We start from the raw sequence: 15,417 nt of genomic DNA, 5'->3' as shown, positions 1-15,417 counted from the left end.
GTGCTCTTTGCTAATTGTACTTCGTCATGATCCAATTGAGGAAAGTTGCAAAGGTAAATGAAATTTACTCCTTTTTCGTACTGGACACCTTTTGGTACAAGTTGTGCTAATACGTGTTTCAAGCATCCTGCGGAGCCTCTTTCAATAATTAAAATGACCGAAGTTAAGAAATCTATTTTCCAGGGGCTATCACAACTGTACTTTCATCAGAAGATCTAGGCAACAGAAGGAGCCAATCAGACCTGCGGTAATTATGAAATTTGTTTCATCAACATCTTGTTTTTTATCTTATTTAGTCATAATAATAAGAAAGGACACAACTTAAAAGGAGGAAGATGGAGCCGCGAAGCCCCCACCTTAACAAACATACCAGGAAGAGAGATAAAGCATTGCATAAAGCTAACAGGAGCTGAAATATGACAAAATCATTTTTCAAGAACATGCATTGGCGTGTATTTCATTCACGGAGCATTACTCAAGTGAACAATCTTGATAAGTACAGGGAAATTAACAAACCGGAGGTAAGTGTACAGTGAGCCAGTGACGACCAGAATATAGTGATTTACAGACATCAATCTGTGATGTTTTACTAGTATTATTATTATCTTTTACAGTTCGACCTGAACATTGTATATTTAGATTCTCTTTTCAAACGTACCACACTACCACCCCATGTAGGAAGGATGTGATTATTGTCAGGTAGCACATGCACAGTACTTGCCCATCAATCAGGCTTCAGGCATCAGCTGATGAGCCCGTATGGATGGAGGACGCGGTTTTTTTATTTTTTTATTTTTTATTTTCGTTTTTAACAAAAATATATTTTTGATTTGGAAATTTACATGAATATACCCCGGCCGCCCCGCTGCCGGGCGGCCGGGACTCGGCCGCCCGACAGCCGGGACTCGGCCGCCCGACAGCCGGGACTCGGCCGCCCGACAGCCGGGCGGTAGGGGTTTATCTGCAAAAAAAAGTCGACAAAAAATTGCGCCGAGGTCCCTGGAGGACCGGCCGCCCGGCAGCGAGGCGGCCAGCCCTCCAGGCCGCCCGGCAGAGGAGCGGCGGGCCCTGGCCGCCCGCCTGCGGGGCGACCGGCTATATAAGGCGTTGGCTGCCCCTCACCCCCTCATTTGGCTCACTAAAAATCCAGAAAAAAAAAAGAAAAGAGAGGGAGGGAGGGAGAGGAGGGGTGAGGGAGAGGCAAAGCGGCGAAGTCCTGCCGGATTTTCAAGCCGGCGACTGTATGTAAGTAAAATTTTCTACATTTTATAAATAGATTATGTTGTAATTATTTTTTTGAAACAGTAGATTAGGAATCAGTTCAATTATTGTTAGGAGTTATTAGTGGTACATTTAGGTGCAGTTACTTATAGTGATTAGCGTTGATATAGCACATTTAGTGTTAGATTTAGTATTAGAAAATAGTAGAAAATTGTTAGAGAAGTATGAGAAAATCAAAAAAATTGCAAGATAATATTAGAAAATTGTAGAAAATGTTAGAAAATTATAGAAAATGTTAGAAAATTGTAGAAACTGTTAAAAACTATTTTGTTGCTGGACCCACAACATAGCTCGGGTCACCGGTCCTTCCTTGCGAAGGTTCGGCACCAAGAACTAAACGTGCTCGTCCACGTCCACCTGCAGAGTTGGTTCCTGTAAACCCCCAATTGGTGCCCAGGTGATGTCGTCTATTTTCTGTTTTATCCGTTATATTTTCGTTATATAATGTATTAATATTTGTGCACTGTATGATGCAGGCTGAGCGAGGCAGGTCTTCTCACTGTGGCTCGTCTTGCTGAGAGTGCTTTGGTGAAGAGACAGGTCTCTACTTTCAGCTCTCGTTGACAGATGGAGACCTGAGACACACACGTTCCACCTCCCTTGTGGGGAATGGCACCGACCCTGCAGGACGTTGCGATGCTGCTTGGTCTTTCTATCACCGGAGACGCTGTCGGGCCCCGCGTGGTACCTTCTACGTGGCTGGAGGATCTTGAGGAACGTTTTGCAGGTGTTGCCACACGATTGATCCTGAAGATTTCAATGAGCACCCACAGTCGAAAGGCCCTTCCAAGTCATGGCTCCTACAGTTTCAAGTACAATTTCATACAAAACGATGTGTTGATGTATTTTATGGCTTTGAAATACCTCATGTGTTTCTTATTCTCAATGTTCGTACTTCATTGCAGCCGGATCTGTTGGCAGCCGATGCTGATGAGTACAGCGTGACTAGATCACTCGAGGCATACTTGCTGTGGTTGTTTGGGTACATCATGTTCAACAACTCACACGGCCAACGTGTGGATAGAGAGCTTCTGCCCTACGCACAGGAGATCGCCGATGCAGATGAGGATGCCATACCCTTATATAGTTGGGGTTCAGCGGTTCTTGCATGCACATATCGTGGACTCTGCAAGGCATCACGGCAGAATGATAGGAATGCTGTCCTAACGGGGTGCCCAATTCTGCTACAGCTTTGGTCTGACAAGAGGATTGCTATCGGTCGTCCCATGATTGACCAGTCACCGTACAAGCCGGATATGTACGGTGACACGGAGGACGACAAACCCACCATGGGGAATCTCTGGTACTCTCGACAGGTATGGACCCGATAAAAATTTATATTCTATGCATACTATGGCCATACATTGTTCCCTCAATACCTTTCTTATGGACACATAATTTTTAATTTTGTAGAAAACATGGGCACATGTACAGACCCGGCGGTCTTATCCTGAGTTTGTTGCCGAATTTGATCGATTAACCCCAGAAGACATTGTGTGGGAGCCATACAGTCCTTCGGCTATAGCCGCACGTGCACCGCTTGGGATATCTTCGGTGTGCACACAGGACCAGGGCCTATGGATGACTATTGCAGCTTTGGTGTACGACGTTGCAGTTGAGGCCCACTGCCCAGATAGAGTCATGAGGCAGTTCGGTCGACGCCAGTCTTTCACTGTGTCTTCAGTGTTGGATCATGTTCAGCGCCACAATCATAGGTAACAAAAATGTATAAGTCCCCATGTACTAATAACGTGAAACTAATTTCTATTTAACGTGCAGTTTATCAAGGGCTGGACATCCTTTCTCGACAATGTGGGTCACTAGATTACAACCATGGGTGGCTGCGTGGGATGATGCAGGCGAGCAGTTGGCTGAGGATACCGGTCCACACACTGAGCCTTCATTTCGGGCGTACCTGACCTGGTACGAACCGAAGACTCGTTGTCGTTTGACCTATGTTGACATGCATCCACAGCCGCATGTTGCGACTTCGCAGGATTGCTATGCATGACACAGGGATGAGGCATTAGCTGGGGCGGTGAGTAAATATTGACGGCATTTTCGATCTTTTAAGATTTGTATACTAAGTTTTTTTTGTTGCAGTTCGAGGCCTGTAGGTTGCTTGAATTAGATTACTCACTGAATGTAATGAGGATTCATGGCGGGTCTACGATGAGCATGCCGGCACAACTCGAGGCCTGGACCACTCAACGTGATAGAGCCCGAGGCATCCTTCAGGCCTTTGGTACGCGGACGGAGTATGAGGATTCCTACGGATCGTCGCAAGTGTCGACGTCAGTTCCTTGTGGTCCCGCATGGCAGCAGCCTCCCTTATACCACCGACAGTACGAAGGTATGGTGTGATATTTACCGATCCGTATGTTTATATGCAGTATTTAAATACAACTCCACATAGGGTACGGGTACCCCGGTTCTCAGCCCTATGGAGGGCCAGGTGCCTCGCAAGGGGCTCCATTTCAAGGAACCCAGTTTACCTCTATGCCACCAGCTGGAGCGACTTTAGGTAAATATGTGGTGCATAATTTTATTTGCTTATGTTTTATGGTCGAAGGCTCATACGTTATTATTTATACTCAGGATCACAACAGTTCATCGGAGCGGGGCCGTCTTTGTATCACCCTATGCCACCACCAGGAGGATATGAAGGAGCTTCTTCCTATCCACCACCACCACCACCTGGAACACAGGGTACGTAGTATAATTTGTACGGAATTGCATTCACCTATTGAATGTTGCTTAAAATTTTTTTTTGTGATCTGTAGGGTGGTCTGAAGACAACGACACGGCCTCCTTGGACGACTTTACATGGTTGTTTGCTACGCCTGCCCAGGACGATGATCCCAGCTTGCATACACCTGTGGCTTTGTTACGCCGTCCTACCAGAGACGTGAGGCCACCGGACCGTCATAGCTACCCTACATATCACGTACACGCACAACGTAAGAGAGGTCGGAATGGTAGGGGTGGTTAGTTGTTGGCACTTGTTTCTCTATTGTTATTATGGACTGTTTCGACTGTTCGGATTATGGTTGTTTATGATTGTGGTAGTTTATTTGTCATTTGTTTCTATAGATATTATTGATGTGAACTTGTTATGTTTGTGGGTTCCATAATGCTCGTGAAATAAGGGAAGTTCTTGCGAATTTTTTCCGTGATTTAATGAATGACAAGTTAGGTGTGGGAGGAGTTAGCGGCCGAGATCCCGCCGACGATGATGACGACTACCGCATACAAAGTAAACTTCGTGACACGCTCGTATAGCTCAAAATAGGGACCATAGTGTATCTAGCTGCGAGTACGAGATCATAGGTTGCCACTGCTCAGCACGGCGATCACGGGTTTCCCATATGTCGCATTGTTTTCTCAGACAAACGTGACAAAAGACGACAGCCCAATAGCAACCACACCAGCTCACCTTCAAAGCAGTCTCTCGGGCGAGGACGACGGAACTATCATTCTACAGCGAAGGTCTGTGGCGTGTAGTGGGAAAGGCGGCATCTAGGCACGATCGACCGAGCGGCAGCGATGCAGTGCTGTGAGTCTGCATGCACTTAGATGCTCTACATGCACAGAGATGCATCGAGTAGTCAGTTCGAGAATTGAATCTATCCTTTTCAGTGTTCGGTCAGCTAGCCTCTTCACTGTGTTGTCATGTAGGCTTTTCAGGTGCATTTACACTCCACACTCCGGGTATCAGACCTTTGTGCCCCTATAAATACTCCGAAGTTTGTGAACTCCCAGCAGCACTCAAACACCAAAGCTCATTGTATACCCAATGTCTGGAGGTGGGTCTAGCGGGAAGAATTACTACGGTTTTGGGAAAGGAAAAGGGGGAAGAAAGGGAGACCCCATAATATGGGAGGGGCCTCTTGGACCTGATTCCTTTTCGGAACCAGTGTTTGAGTTTCTGCCACAGCACAAGAGTGAATTTACCAATGAAACTCCTCTTCGACAATACGATAACCGTAGAGAACCGTGGTCAAAATGCAGACATGGTGATGACTGCTTAGTGCAGATGTGCACCGAAGGGATGGATGGCGGTCGGCGTTTCTTCAAATGCCCACACACATGGGTAATACTCGGTTGTTTTATTTCTTTATCTTCATTGAGACACCTTACATGAAATTTATTTTGCAGTCTTCAGATGCTCCAGAAAAACTGTTGTTTTACCAGGTGAGTCGATCCTGCACCAATTGATTCAGTTCAGGAGTTCATCGAGTACCTCCAGATAAAGATCTTTGATCTGGAATGCAAGGTGAACCATTACGAGGAAGTGAGCGAGGGTAACAAAGACGACGAAGATGATGATACCAGCAATGCTGCCGCTTCACAGGATGAACCATGCACTATTCCTTACTGCAACTGCCCTTGTCACAAGAAGAAAGGACTTGCCCCTCCGGCACCACCGCCTGCACCACCTGCAATGGGTGGATACTGCGGAGAAGGCTCAACGCAGTTTGCTACGTGGGGGTACGGCTACTAGGACTACTTAGTGCTAGTGACATGCTGCATTGTTGTGTTTGTTGTGTTTTTTTTAAATTACCTAAGGCATGTTAGCTTAGTTCAGAATCTGTTTACCGTAGTTGCAACGGGTTCTGCCATGCCACTGCATGTCTGATGTGTGTTTCATTAACGTTGTATTATGATGTAATTCCTATGGTTTACATTGTGTAATGCAGTTTTTAGTTCTTAATTCTTACCGTTATATTTCATGTGTGGTTCATAGTATTCTAGTCTCCTGAAAAGGTCTGAAAATATTAAAGGCAAGTTCGAAGATTCACTAGATTGCTTGTGCGTGCGTGGCACCTCGGCGCCGTGATCTGTGGCGCCAAGACGTGTTATCTCGGCGCCGACCCCCAGGGTATATTTCTGCAAAAAGTTACAAAAAGAGCACATATGTGAAATTCTTTCGCGAAAAGGGCTAAATTGCAAAAATTATGGCCGGCTGGCCGCCCGTCAGCGGGGCGGCCGGGGTATATTCCTGTAAATTTCCAAATCGAAAATATATTTTTATAAAAAACGAAAATAAAAAAATAAAAAAACCGCGATGGAGGTCACCAATGTGGGTAACACATCTGAAAATTCAAGTACTGGTAGTACCTAGCTGGCTATTTCTTGCCACCGATTAAGAACTTGGTTTATATACATAATTAAACACGCACACTTAGAAATCAGCACACAGCAATGACACCGTGATGACTCTAGCTAGAATTAATCTGACGACACACCATCACTGATCGCCTCTCGCTCCCTTACATCAGTCCAATTCCATACAGGCTAAACCACTCGACCACGCTGTTGTCAGCGTAGGCGTAGTCAGGGACATAGAGCAGTTCGTCGTCCCCGAGGTGATCGCCGCCGCCGACGCACGGCTGCTGGCAGGTGCCCGTGGAGAAGGACGAGCTCGGGCTCCCGCTGCAGACGACGCGGCCCATGGCGTCCCCGCCGTCGCCGGAGACGGCGTGGCTCCCCGCGGCGGATCTGACCCGCGCCAGCTCCTCCTCGGTCACCTCCAGCCTCTCCTTCAGCCTCATCACCTGCCATGCATGTGCCCACGAATGCTCAGTACCAATCCATGGGCGTGAACAGAAGAAGAGCATAATAGCAGCTAGGTGTTGTTCGTTCAAAAGAGCTAGTAGCAGGACATGCATGTGTGGATGGTGTACCTCGTTCTCCAGGTGGCATTTGTGGAGGATGGCGGCGTCGTGTGCCTGCTTGAGCTTGGCGAACTCCTCCTCGAGCAGCTTGCTCTTGTGGCGGGCGCGGCGGTTCTGGAACCAGACGGCGACCTGCTTGGGGTCCAGCCCGAGCTCGGCGGCCAGGTGCACCTTCCGGCCGGTCTCCAGCTTCCGCTCCTCCCGGAAGCTCAGCTCCAGCATCTCCACCTGCTCGTCGCTCAGCCGCCGCTTCTTGGGGTCCCCTCCACCGTCCAGCTCGCCGTCGCCGCCGCCGCCGCACCTCGCGGCCCGCCGCCTCCTGCGCCGCGCTCTCGGCCTCTCCCCTTGCGCCGCGCCTGCACACTCATGCCGACACACACGCACAGAGCACATCAGAACAATTCTCCATGCATGCAGCATGACCTTGTACTCTGGTGCTGATGATGACCTGCAGGTGCCTACAGCTAAGAATTGATTGAGATGAATGAATACGAACCGTTGGGCACCAGGAGGTTGGAGGAGTCCACGTAGGCGGGAGGAAAGAGCTCGTCGTATTGCTCCATGCTTCGCCTGCGCTGTGCGTTCCCTGGCGGATCAGCTGCTGCCGCTGGACGCCTTTCTCTCTCCTTGTCAAGCGGTAGAGAGAGAGGCTGTGGAGAGCTACTAGGAGAAGAGACGGGGCTGTGGGTGTTGTGTGCGAAGACCAGGCAGGATCGGAGGAGAAGTGCAGCGGATCAAGGAGGGGGAGGACCACAGGGGCAAGGCACCACCAGTTGGGGTGTTAAGTAAGCAGAGGTGCGTGTCTCGAGAGAGACCTACGAGTAATATATAGGGGTGGCAAAGGCGCGCAACGCCGGTGGCGGTGGTGGGGCTCGCCGGCCGGCAGGGTAGCTGGGTAGGGGCTGCTGCCTTCTGAATTCCGAGCCACAGACCGGCCATGGCCCATGGATGTAAAACCACCTGCTGCAACTTTGTTTTTCTTTGGGGGCTATAGCTGCTGCATGCTGCTGGTGATGTGCTGATGAACAGGGATGGGGGTGCCACTCTGTTACGCGCTCACTCGTGTACCAAGACCCAAGCAGCCAAGCAGGGTCCTGTCTACAGGACACTACACCAGAGAGAGGCAGCAGGGGTTTCGTCACGCAATGGATTTGGAGAGAGACTTTTGCATTTGCATGCATGATGCATGGTATCATCATACCTTCTAGAACATACAGCTAGTAGTCTTGGAAATTAACGTGCATTACGCACACTGTTATTTAAGGTTTACAATTCACTCTATTCGTTTGGTTGTGACTGGTGACTGATGCTGATTTGTAATGAGAGAAAAATACCGTTGGCTAGCTGATGGCTGGTGGCTGGTGCTGATTTGGTACGAGGGAAAAGCACTGTCTGAATTGAATGTAAGACGGCTTCTAATTTCACCCGAGACGCTAAAACTGTTCTTTTTTACATGGTTTATTTATCTCTCTACTGCCATGCCAGAACCAATAACTGTTTACTCTCTATGCATGCCTCTCTTTTATTTTTCCTGTCTTGCTTTCAGCCTCGCGAAGAGTTGGATGCATGTAGGGGCCGGATGCTGCACGGCGTGTCCGGGCTTGAATTCGAGATTACTGGAGACACTGCACGCCCTTCTAGGTTAAACAAGAGTGGTCGACAGGGTGGCACTTGCTCCTGGAAAGGGCTCTCGCTTTCTTTGAAAAGATCGGGCAAGGAGATCTCTCTCGAGTCTTTATAGAGGTAGCATGTTATTTCATGGTGTACTAGCCGACTGTTTTACACTAGCTATCCCGTTACCTTTGTGTTTCAAAGTTATATATGCTGCAAAGGTAGAGAAGTAAACAGCACAGCATCTCAGCATATATACAGTACTACTACTGATGAAATTTGAGGCTGGTATATATGGATGCGCAAGGGCAACAATGTTAATGTTGGCATGAAATTACAGTATTAGCTTGAGAGAAATATTTGCCGCCTTACATGCAATTCAAATGGCCAACACTATGCATGCCTGAACCTTTATAAGTAGCAATTTCCATGCTGTACTCTGTCCAGTGAACAACTGAAAGTAGTTTCTGCTAAGATACAGCACCAAATATATTGTGTTCATTTAATTTGATAGATATAGTACAAATTAAAATGGCGCGATGCTATTTGTCTAGTGAAAAATTGCGATGATGCTAGTGCAATTAAAGAGCAATGAAGATTTGTGGTCGGAACATCAGTTGGCAGGATCAATTCCTCGGACGACAATTATCCTCGACCGGAAGAAACAACAGCGCAAAGCAGGCAGTCTCCCTAAAGCAAAGATGCAGACTCACACATGTTTCACCGAGGGAGAACATGCCGAGTCACTGGTCACGCAACGCCCATGTTATCAGCGCTTGCAGATGCGGACCATGGATCCGGTGATGCCGTTGCCATTGCCATTGCCATGCCATCAAAGGGTTAAAGCATCTCCATCAGCATGCCCACGGATACGGCAAGATAGATTAGGAGATAACTCGGCAGGTCAGCAAGGACGGGGTGGAATTTTCCAGGCGAGGGAAAGAACGAACAGTGGATAAGGCTACAGGTCGCCGGCCAGGGAGGGGGAGGAGGCGGCAGCCGAGCCGCGGCAGCAGGAGCGGCCGGTCACTGTGGGAGTAGCTAGCCCGGGAGACAAGGGGCGTAGGCACATGGCCTGCACCGGGCGCCGGGCGGGCTCGCCAGCGAGCTAGTGCCCCGCCAGTGGTGTGGCCGGGGGGTGAAGTGAACTGGATCTCCACGCGTCGCCCGGCGCGGGGCTCGGGCGCCAGGGACCACCCGCCCCCGCGCCCCCGGACGTGTCGCCACCCCGCGCCGATCCGGGGCGAGAAGGGACTCCACGGCTGCCTGCTGGCCGCTTTCCGTGCCCGCCCCGGGAGGCCGGGATTCCAAACGCGGCACGGCTCCGGTGCTCCCCTCTCACCGGCCCCGCCGGTGGTTGATTAGTCGCCGGCACGCCGTGGCCCGAGGACGAGCGGCGGAGTAGGTCCCGCCGGAGCCGCTGGCGCCTGGGGCCCGGGCCCGCGTGCCAGCCACCGCTCGCGGCGTCTTGGGTCGCCGGTGGCCCGTGCGCGTAGTAGAGGAGTAGAGGCCAAGCGCGCCTGTCGACTGGCTGCTGTCAACTGAGCGAGATCTGTTATTGGAGCGTGAGAACATATCGGGATTTGGGAGAGCTGGGCAGTATGTGCAGCGGAAATTCCACTGTTTTTTTCATTTTAGTGCAGGTTTTCCGTGGGCACTTCGATCGGTGCAGCTTTCTCTTGGACGAACTTGCATTGGATGCCCATGTCCTCGCAAAAAAAAACACAACTTTTTCTTGGATGCAAGAAAGCTCCAAGTTTATCCGGTCGTACGATTTTTTACCACTAGTAGCAATAGGGCTGTGTTTAAATCCGTAAAATGGTGGTAAAAAAGGTTACATCAGACAATGTAGCACTTTTCGTTTGTTTGTGGTAATTGTTGTCCTACCACAACCTAACTAGGCTCAAAAGATTCATCTCGTCGTGTACATCAAAACTATACAATTAGTTTTTTTATTTACCTACATTTAATGCTCCATGCATGAGTCAAGAGATTTGATGTGATGGTGAATAGTGAAGTTTGGAGAGAGAAATTTTGAAACTAAACACAGCCCAGGTTGCTTATCGGCTGAGCAACTGTCTATCTATCCAGTCACGACTATCCACGTACGGCTGGAGCTGATGCCACACCCATGTCTCTGAGGTCTTGTTTAGATTCCAAAACACAAAATGCAAAATTTTTATAAATCGCTTGCATGGTGTACTAAATATAGTCAAAAAAATAAATCGCATTATACAAATGGACTGTAAATCGCGAGACGAATCTAATAAGCCTAATTATGACGTGATTAGACACTAAATTGCTACAATAATGTTACAGTAAACATGCTCTAATGATGAATTAATTAAGCTCGTTTGATTGGTCTCGTAGTTTACAGACGAGATCTGTAATTAGTTTTGTGATTAGTCTACATTTAATATTGAAAATATTGAAAATTCTCTTTCAAAAATACAAAAAATGCAAAATGCAAAGTGATCTAAACACACCCTGAACTGTAAAGCCGGGCGTGCCACTGCCACGGTGCAGGTATAACTAGACCGGATATTGGATGTGTTCGAATCCAACCCACTCACGGCCGCCGATGAAACGCACACGGCACATGCCACGAAAGCAGGCAGAGATCTCCCATGGCCTGCCCTGATCGACTGACTTCTCGGAAGATCTGAGCAGTACAGCTACGGCGTAGATGCATGCACGCATGGAGACCAGGGGCTCATCCGCATTCCATTACCGGCAAGTTCTCGGCCCCGTCCCTCGCCCATGTTGACCGGTGCCTGTGCGTTTCCGGTAAGGCTTATCCTGTCAGCCGCCATGGATGATGGATATATGGAAGGTCAGGGCAATGTAGGGGCCGGCCGCCGCCGGCGTCCCCACGAGGACGGAGCTGGTGGGTGCAAGTAACTGCACGTAGACTTAAAGCCTCATCGGAAGAGATTGTCCGAGATCTGCGTTGCCAGCCGGGAGCCGGCCGGCTGTGTGCACGGTTGTTTTTAAGGGACGGAAATTAAAAAGAATCTTTCATAAAAAAATAAAGGAGCAAAGAAAATTTTCAGGGATTTTGCTTTTGCCATGTAACTTGGGTTTTGCAAGAGATGATTGCTTATTAGCTGTTTTAAGCAGCTTCTTTTCTTCGATGTTGACATGCTTATTAACTGATTCAGAGACGATTGCGCGTCCCCAAACTAAATGCTGATGAATTATTGGATGGTGAACCTTTCCAAAATTCTTTTGAGTAGTACATCACAACCACTTACTTGAACCATCCTTTTCAAGTAAACTAAAGTCCACCATCTAAAGAAAAGGGAAAGTAGATTACTATATAGAAGCCATAAGAAACAAGCATGCCTATCTGCAGGGTGTTAAGGGGACTAATGTTTCTTAATGGCACTCATTAGCTGAGCCTAGCTGTGCTGAAGCTGTATAATCATGTTCTTGACACACACATCTAGGCTGTTCCCAATCGAGATTAGCTAGAGGATCAGCGCTAAGCTTGCACAGTTGTCTGCCTCAGATTGGGAGGAAGAGGAACCGGTCAGGAGCTAGGCAATACTAATCCCCATCATCATGTGCTCGATTCCCTCACATGCTCCATGATCTCCACTTGCTTTTGTTAATGCTCCGGAGGTGAGTAATCTAATGCAGGCGCCCTTACTCCCGGACAAGCCACGCCCCTGCTTCCCAACCTCCAACTTATCTCCTTGGATCTGCCCAAAACTTGCATCACTCGTCTTAAATTGGCGGTGTCACCGTGACCTGAAGGTCAATGGATCTATGATAAATTTGCCGAGACAAATGGCTTTTTTATTTATCATTTTATTTCTCTATAGACGAGTTCCATGATGTACTAGTTGTACACTTGTGGGAATGGCAAATGCAGCAGCGTTGAACACATGGAGAAGGAAGCTTCAATCCTACTGCATGCAACAGAAAAACATGATGTATTGTGGTTCGTTTCGTGTACCCGCCACGAAGTTCTTAGTGTTTGGTTTGAAAACACAAATTACCATATGAACGAAGTACATGAAAACCATGTCCTAGTCTCCTAGACCACTACTAGGTAGTACTACTACACAAGTTTACAAACTGCAAACTAGCAGCCCTAGCTAATCAAGAGACCTTTGAACGGCGTCAACACTCTAGGATTTTGATCTTTACTCGTACGGAACATAGGTTTGCACGCACCGTTTCAAAACTTTTCCCCTTGTGCGGCACTCAACTTTACCCAAAAAATGTTTCACCTTTCCTTGAATTACGCCACTAACCATGTGATGTGACCTTTCGCCGCACTAAAATAGTCGTAGCTCCACATATTCCAAAGCCTAAGCTGAGATATAGCCAGATAGGATGCGCGCGATTAGCTAGTAACCAGGTCGTACGTTGCCGATGGCACGGCGAAACGTGGCAGCGATGCGCTTGCGGCTTCTCTCGCCCGTCAGAAGTGAGGTGATCGCCGACGAAGGAACCATTTGTTTTTTCATCCCCGTACATGGATGATGGTGAGTGATGATGCGGTGGCGATTAAGCAAACGATCGAATCAGCAGCGTGATTAAGTAATGGTCCATGGATCATGGAAACGCTGCAAACAAAGCTGTGGTGGCGTACTTGCAGAATCTTTCCAAGGTACTGTAGTATTATTATGTGTGTGTGAAAGCAGTATTTATTTGCAGGTGTGTCCAACCGGAATGCACACTGCCTGAGATGCATTTGTAATGATTGAGTATTCTAAAATGCAGCGTCATGAACTGGAATAATCCTTTTCTCAAGTGTCTGGGAGTATAGTAACTACTCTCGTGAGAATCAATCACCGAATAAATCAACAACTTTAGTAATCATTTTTCCTGAAAATGAGCTGTCTCAAATGGCCGCAAAATAACTCTCTGAGCAGGAAAAAAAAGGACCTTTTCGTCAGACTTTTAGGTTGAATATATGCTACTCACTGCTTGACACTCACCTGACAGCGCTCTGCGAAACCAGTGTTTTCACTGCTGCCTCTTCACACTGGCACTTGATGTGACGGAACCGCCAAATTAAAATTCTAAATTAAGCGTAATGACCGTCATTTGAACACATCGAGCGCATTAGATTAATTGTTTAATTTGGCGATCCTTTCTCAACCCACGGCCCCGATCGAAATATCACCGGAAGTCCCACGCGAAGGCGGGCGCAGATGGTACAAGCACGACAAAATACTTGAAAATATACAAGGGTGACAACCGATAACGAGAGTTTTACAAATTTAGTTCAAAACACAAGCTCACATAATTTACATAAATTACATAATTTACAAATTTTACATAGCGTAGCCGAGCTCAAATGAAAAAGAAAACATACAACTACATTACTTCATTGGTTCAGTTCTAACACCACCGGTCAGACCGGTACATCTCACCGGTCAGACCGATGCTACCTGGCCTAAGCAACCACTGGTCAGACCGGTCCACTGACCGGTCAAACCGGTCAAAACAAAACTGAGGGCTGCACACCCTGCCTTCAAGTGTGCAACCCACCAAATCCCTAATCTAAAAGTCTCTATTCACCACTTCCCACCCCTCTGCATCTCTGCGGATAAATTTGACGCAGCAGGGGCAGAAATCGACATCTGGGTGCCCTGAAATAAAATATGGTGGCAACAAACCCTGAGCAACTAATACTCAGCAAGACTTACCCGACCCGTGGGTATAACTTAGCCCACATACCTAGACATGCAAAGCTTTTGGCTGGTGGTTATTTTGCAGAAAAGCAACTAAAGTAATTACTTACTTTCATTATTTTAGCCCCAAATTCTATATATAAATTAACTCTAATCTAATATTTGCACGAACCAACTATAACAAACACGGTGGTGCAATCAAAATAATTCAATATGTTCAACACTATATACAGATAGCTCACATTCTAGCATTTTGCTACGATGCAGCAAAGAGATCAAGGCCCTCATAACCGTGAGACACGGCGAATCGATTCGATTTAACCTTGCAAGGTAGACCTAACCAACACGACACGCGTATGCCCCGTCGGACCACACGCACCAACCCTTCCACTCCCCACCTCGAACTACAGAACCACCTCACCTTCATATAGTCAGCCGAGCTCAATGTGAGACCACCAAAAATAAAGATATGCATCCCATTTCTCCGCGACTACTCGACTCGTCCTAAGGGGTGGTGATGCAGTTCTGTACTTTCGAAGCGAGACAGTACTAGGCTTACCGGTTTCGACTACCTCCCTACTCCCGGCATGCGGTTAGTACAGTTCAATCCCCGATCAGCACTGCCGACAACGACTGGTCCTTAATCGACACAGACGGGGCTAAGGCACCCAGAAACCCTGTCCTACTGCCATCCCTAAACATCCTCATCATTTCCCCGTCCGGTCTCAATTTCCGTATCAAATTCAATAACTCATGTACTGGAATATAAATATATCTAATATCTCGCGAGTAACCGGAAATTACTCGACTTCTAAACACCCTATATCTCGCGAGTGACAAGAGATCACTCGTCTTTTCTACCGAGAGCCATTAAGCATAGCACTACTATCGTCCTATGCATTCTAGTATAACTCAGGAAAAAACCTAGAGATCATGCAACTAGGGTTTCAAACAATTCATAAACCTTATGCACAAGTAATAGAGACATATATAGGTGTTATAAGTTGAAATAATAGGATGTGCACCGGGGCTTGCCTTGAGTCTGCTGCTCAGAACTGGGGTGAGCTGGGCCTTGGGCCAACTCCCCATGATCCTCCTGCTGCGGGGCTTGCCCCTGCGGCTCCGCAACCACCTCGTATATCACCTCCTCCGCGGCGGCTGCTACACGTATGCATATGCATATGACATGAGAAAGG

The 15,417-nt window shown here is 47.8% G+C and overlaps 1 protein-coding gene and 1 long non-coding RNA gene across 2 annotated transcripts; one reads left to right on the top strand and one right to left on the bottom strand.

Annotated features, from left to right (window-relative positions):
- Positions 1 to 2,986: 2,986 nt before the first annotated feature.
- LOC120658994 lies at positions 2,987 to 3,825 on the top strand. The gene is made up of 3 exons (XR_005668903.1): positions 2,987 to 3,319; positions 3,385 to 3,634; positions 3,698 to 3,825. It is a non-coding gene; the product is annotated as an uncharacterized LOC120658994 (long non-coding RNA).
- A 2,563-nt stretch (positions 3,826 to 6,388) lies between these two features.
- Positions 6,389 to 7,805, bottom strand: LOC120658993 (homeobox-leucine zipper protein HOX14-like). The gene is made up of 3 exons (XM_039937083.1): positions 7,456 to 7,805; positions 6,969 to 7,315; positions 6,389 to 6,839 (listed from the first exon to the last, which is right to left on the bottom strand). The coding sequence occupies exons 1-3, from the start codon at positions 7,520 to 7,522 to the stop codon at positions 6,555 to 6,557; spliced, it is 699 nt and encodes a 232-aa protein (XP_039793017.1). The 5' UTR covers positions 7,523 to 7,805; the 3' UTR covers positions 6,389 to 6,554.
- Between the last annotated feature and the right edge of the window lie 7,612 nt (positions 7,806 to 15,417).

The sequence above is a fragment of the Panicum virgatum genome, chromosome 2N (assembly GCF_016808335.1).
Source record: "Panicum virgatum strain AP13 chromosome 2N, P.virgatum_v5, whole genome shotgun sequence".
In the NCBI taxonomy this organism is placed as follows: domain Eukaryota; kingdom Viridiplantae; phylum Streptophyta; class Magnoliopsida; order Poales; family Poaceae; genus Panicum; species Panicum virgatum.
Note: the sequence above shows the minus strand (reverse complement) of the source record. Positions and strands in the feature narration are given on the sequence as shown.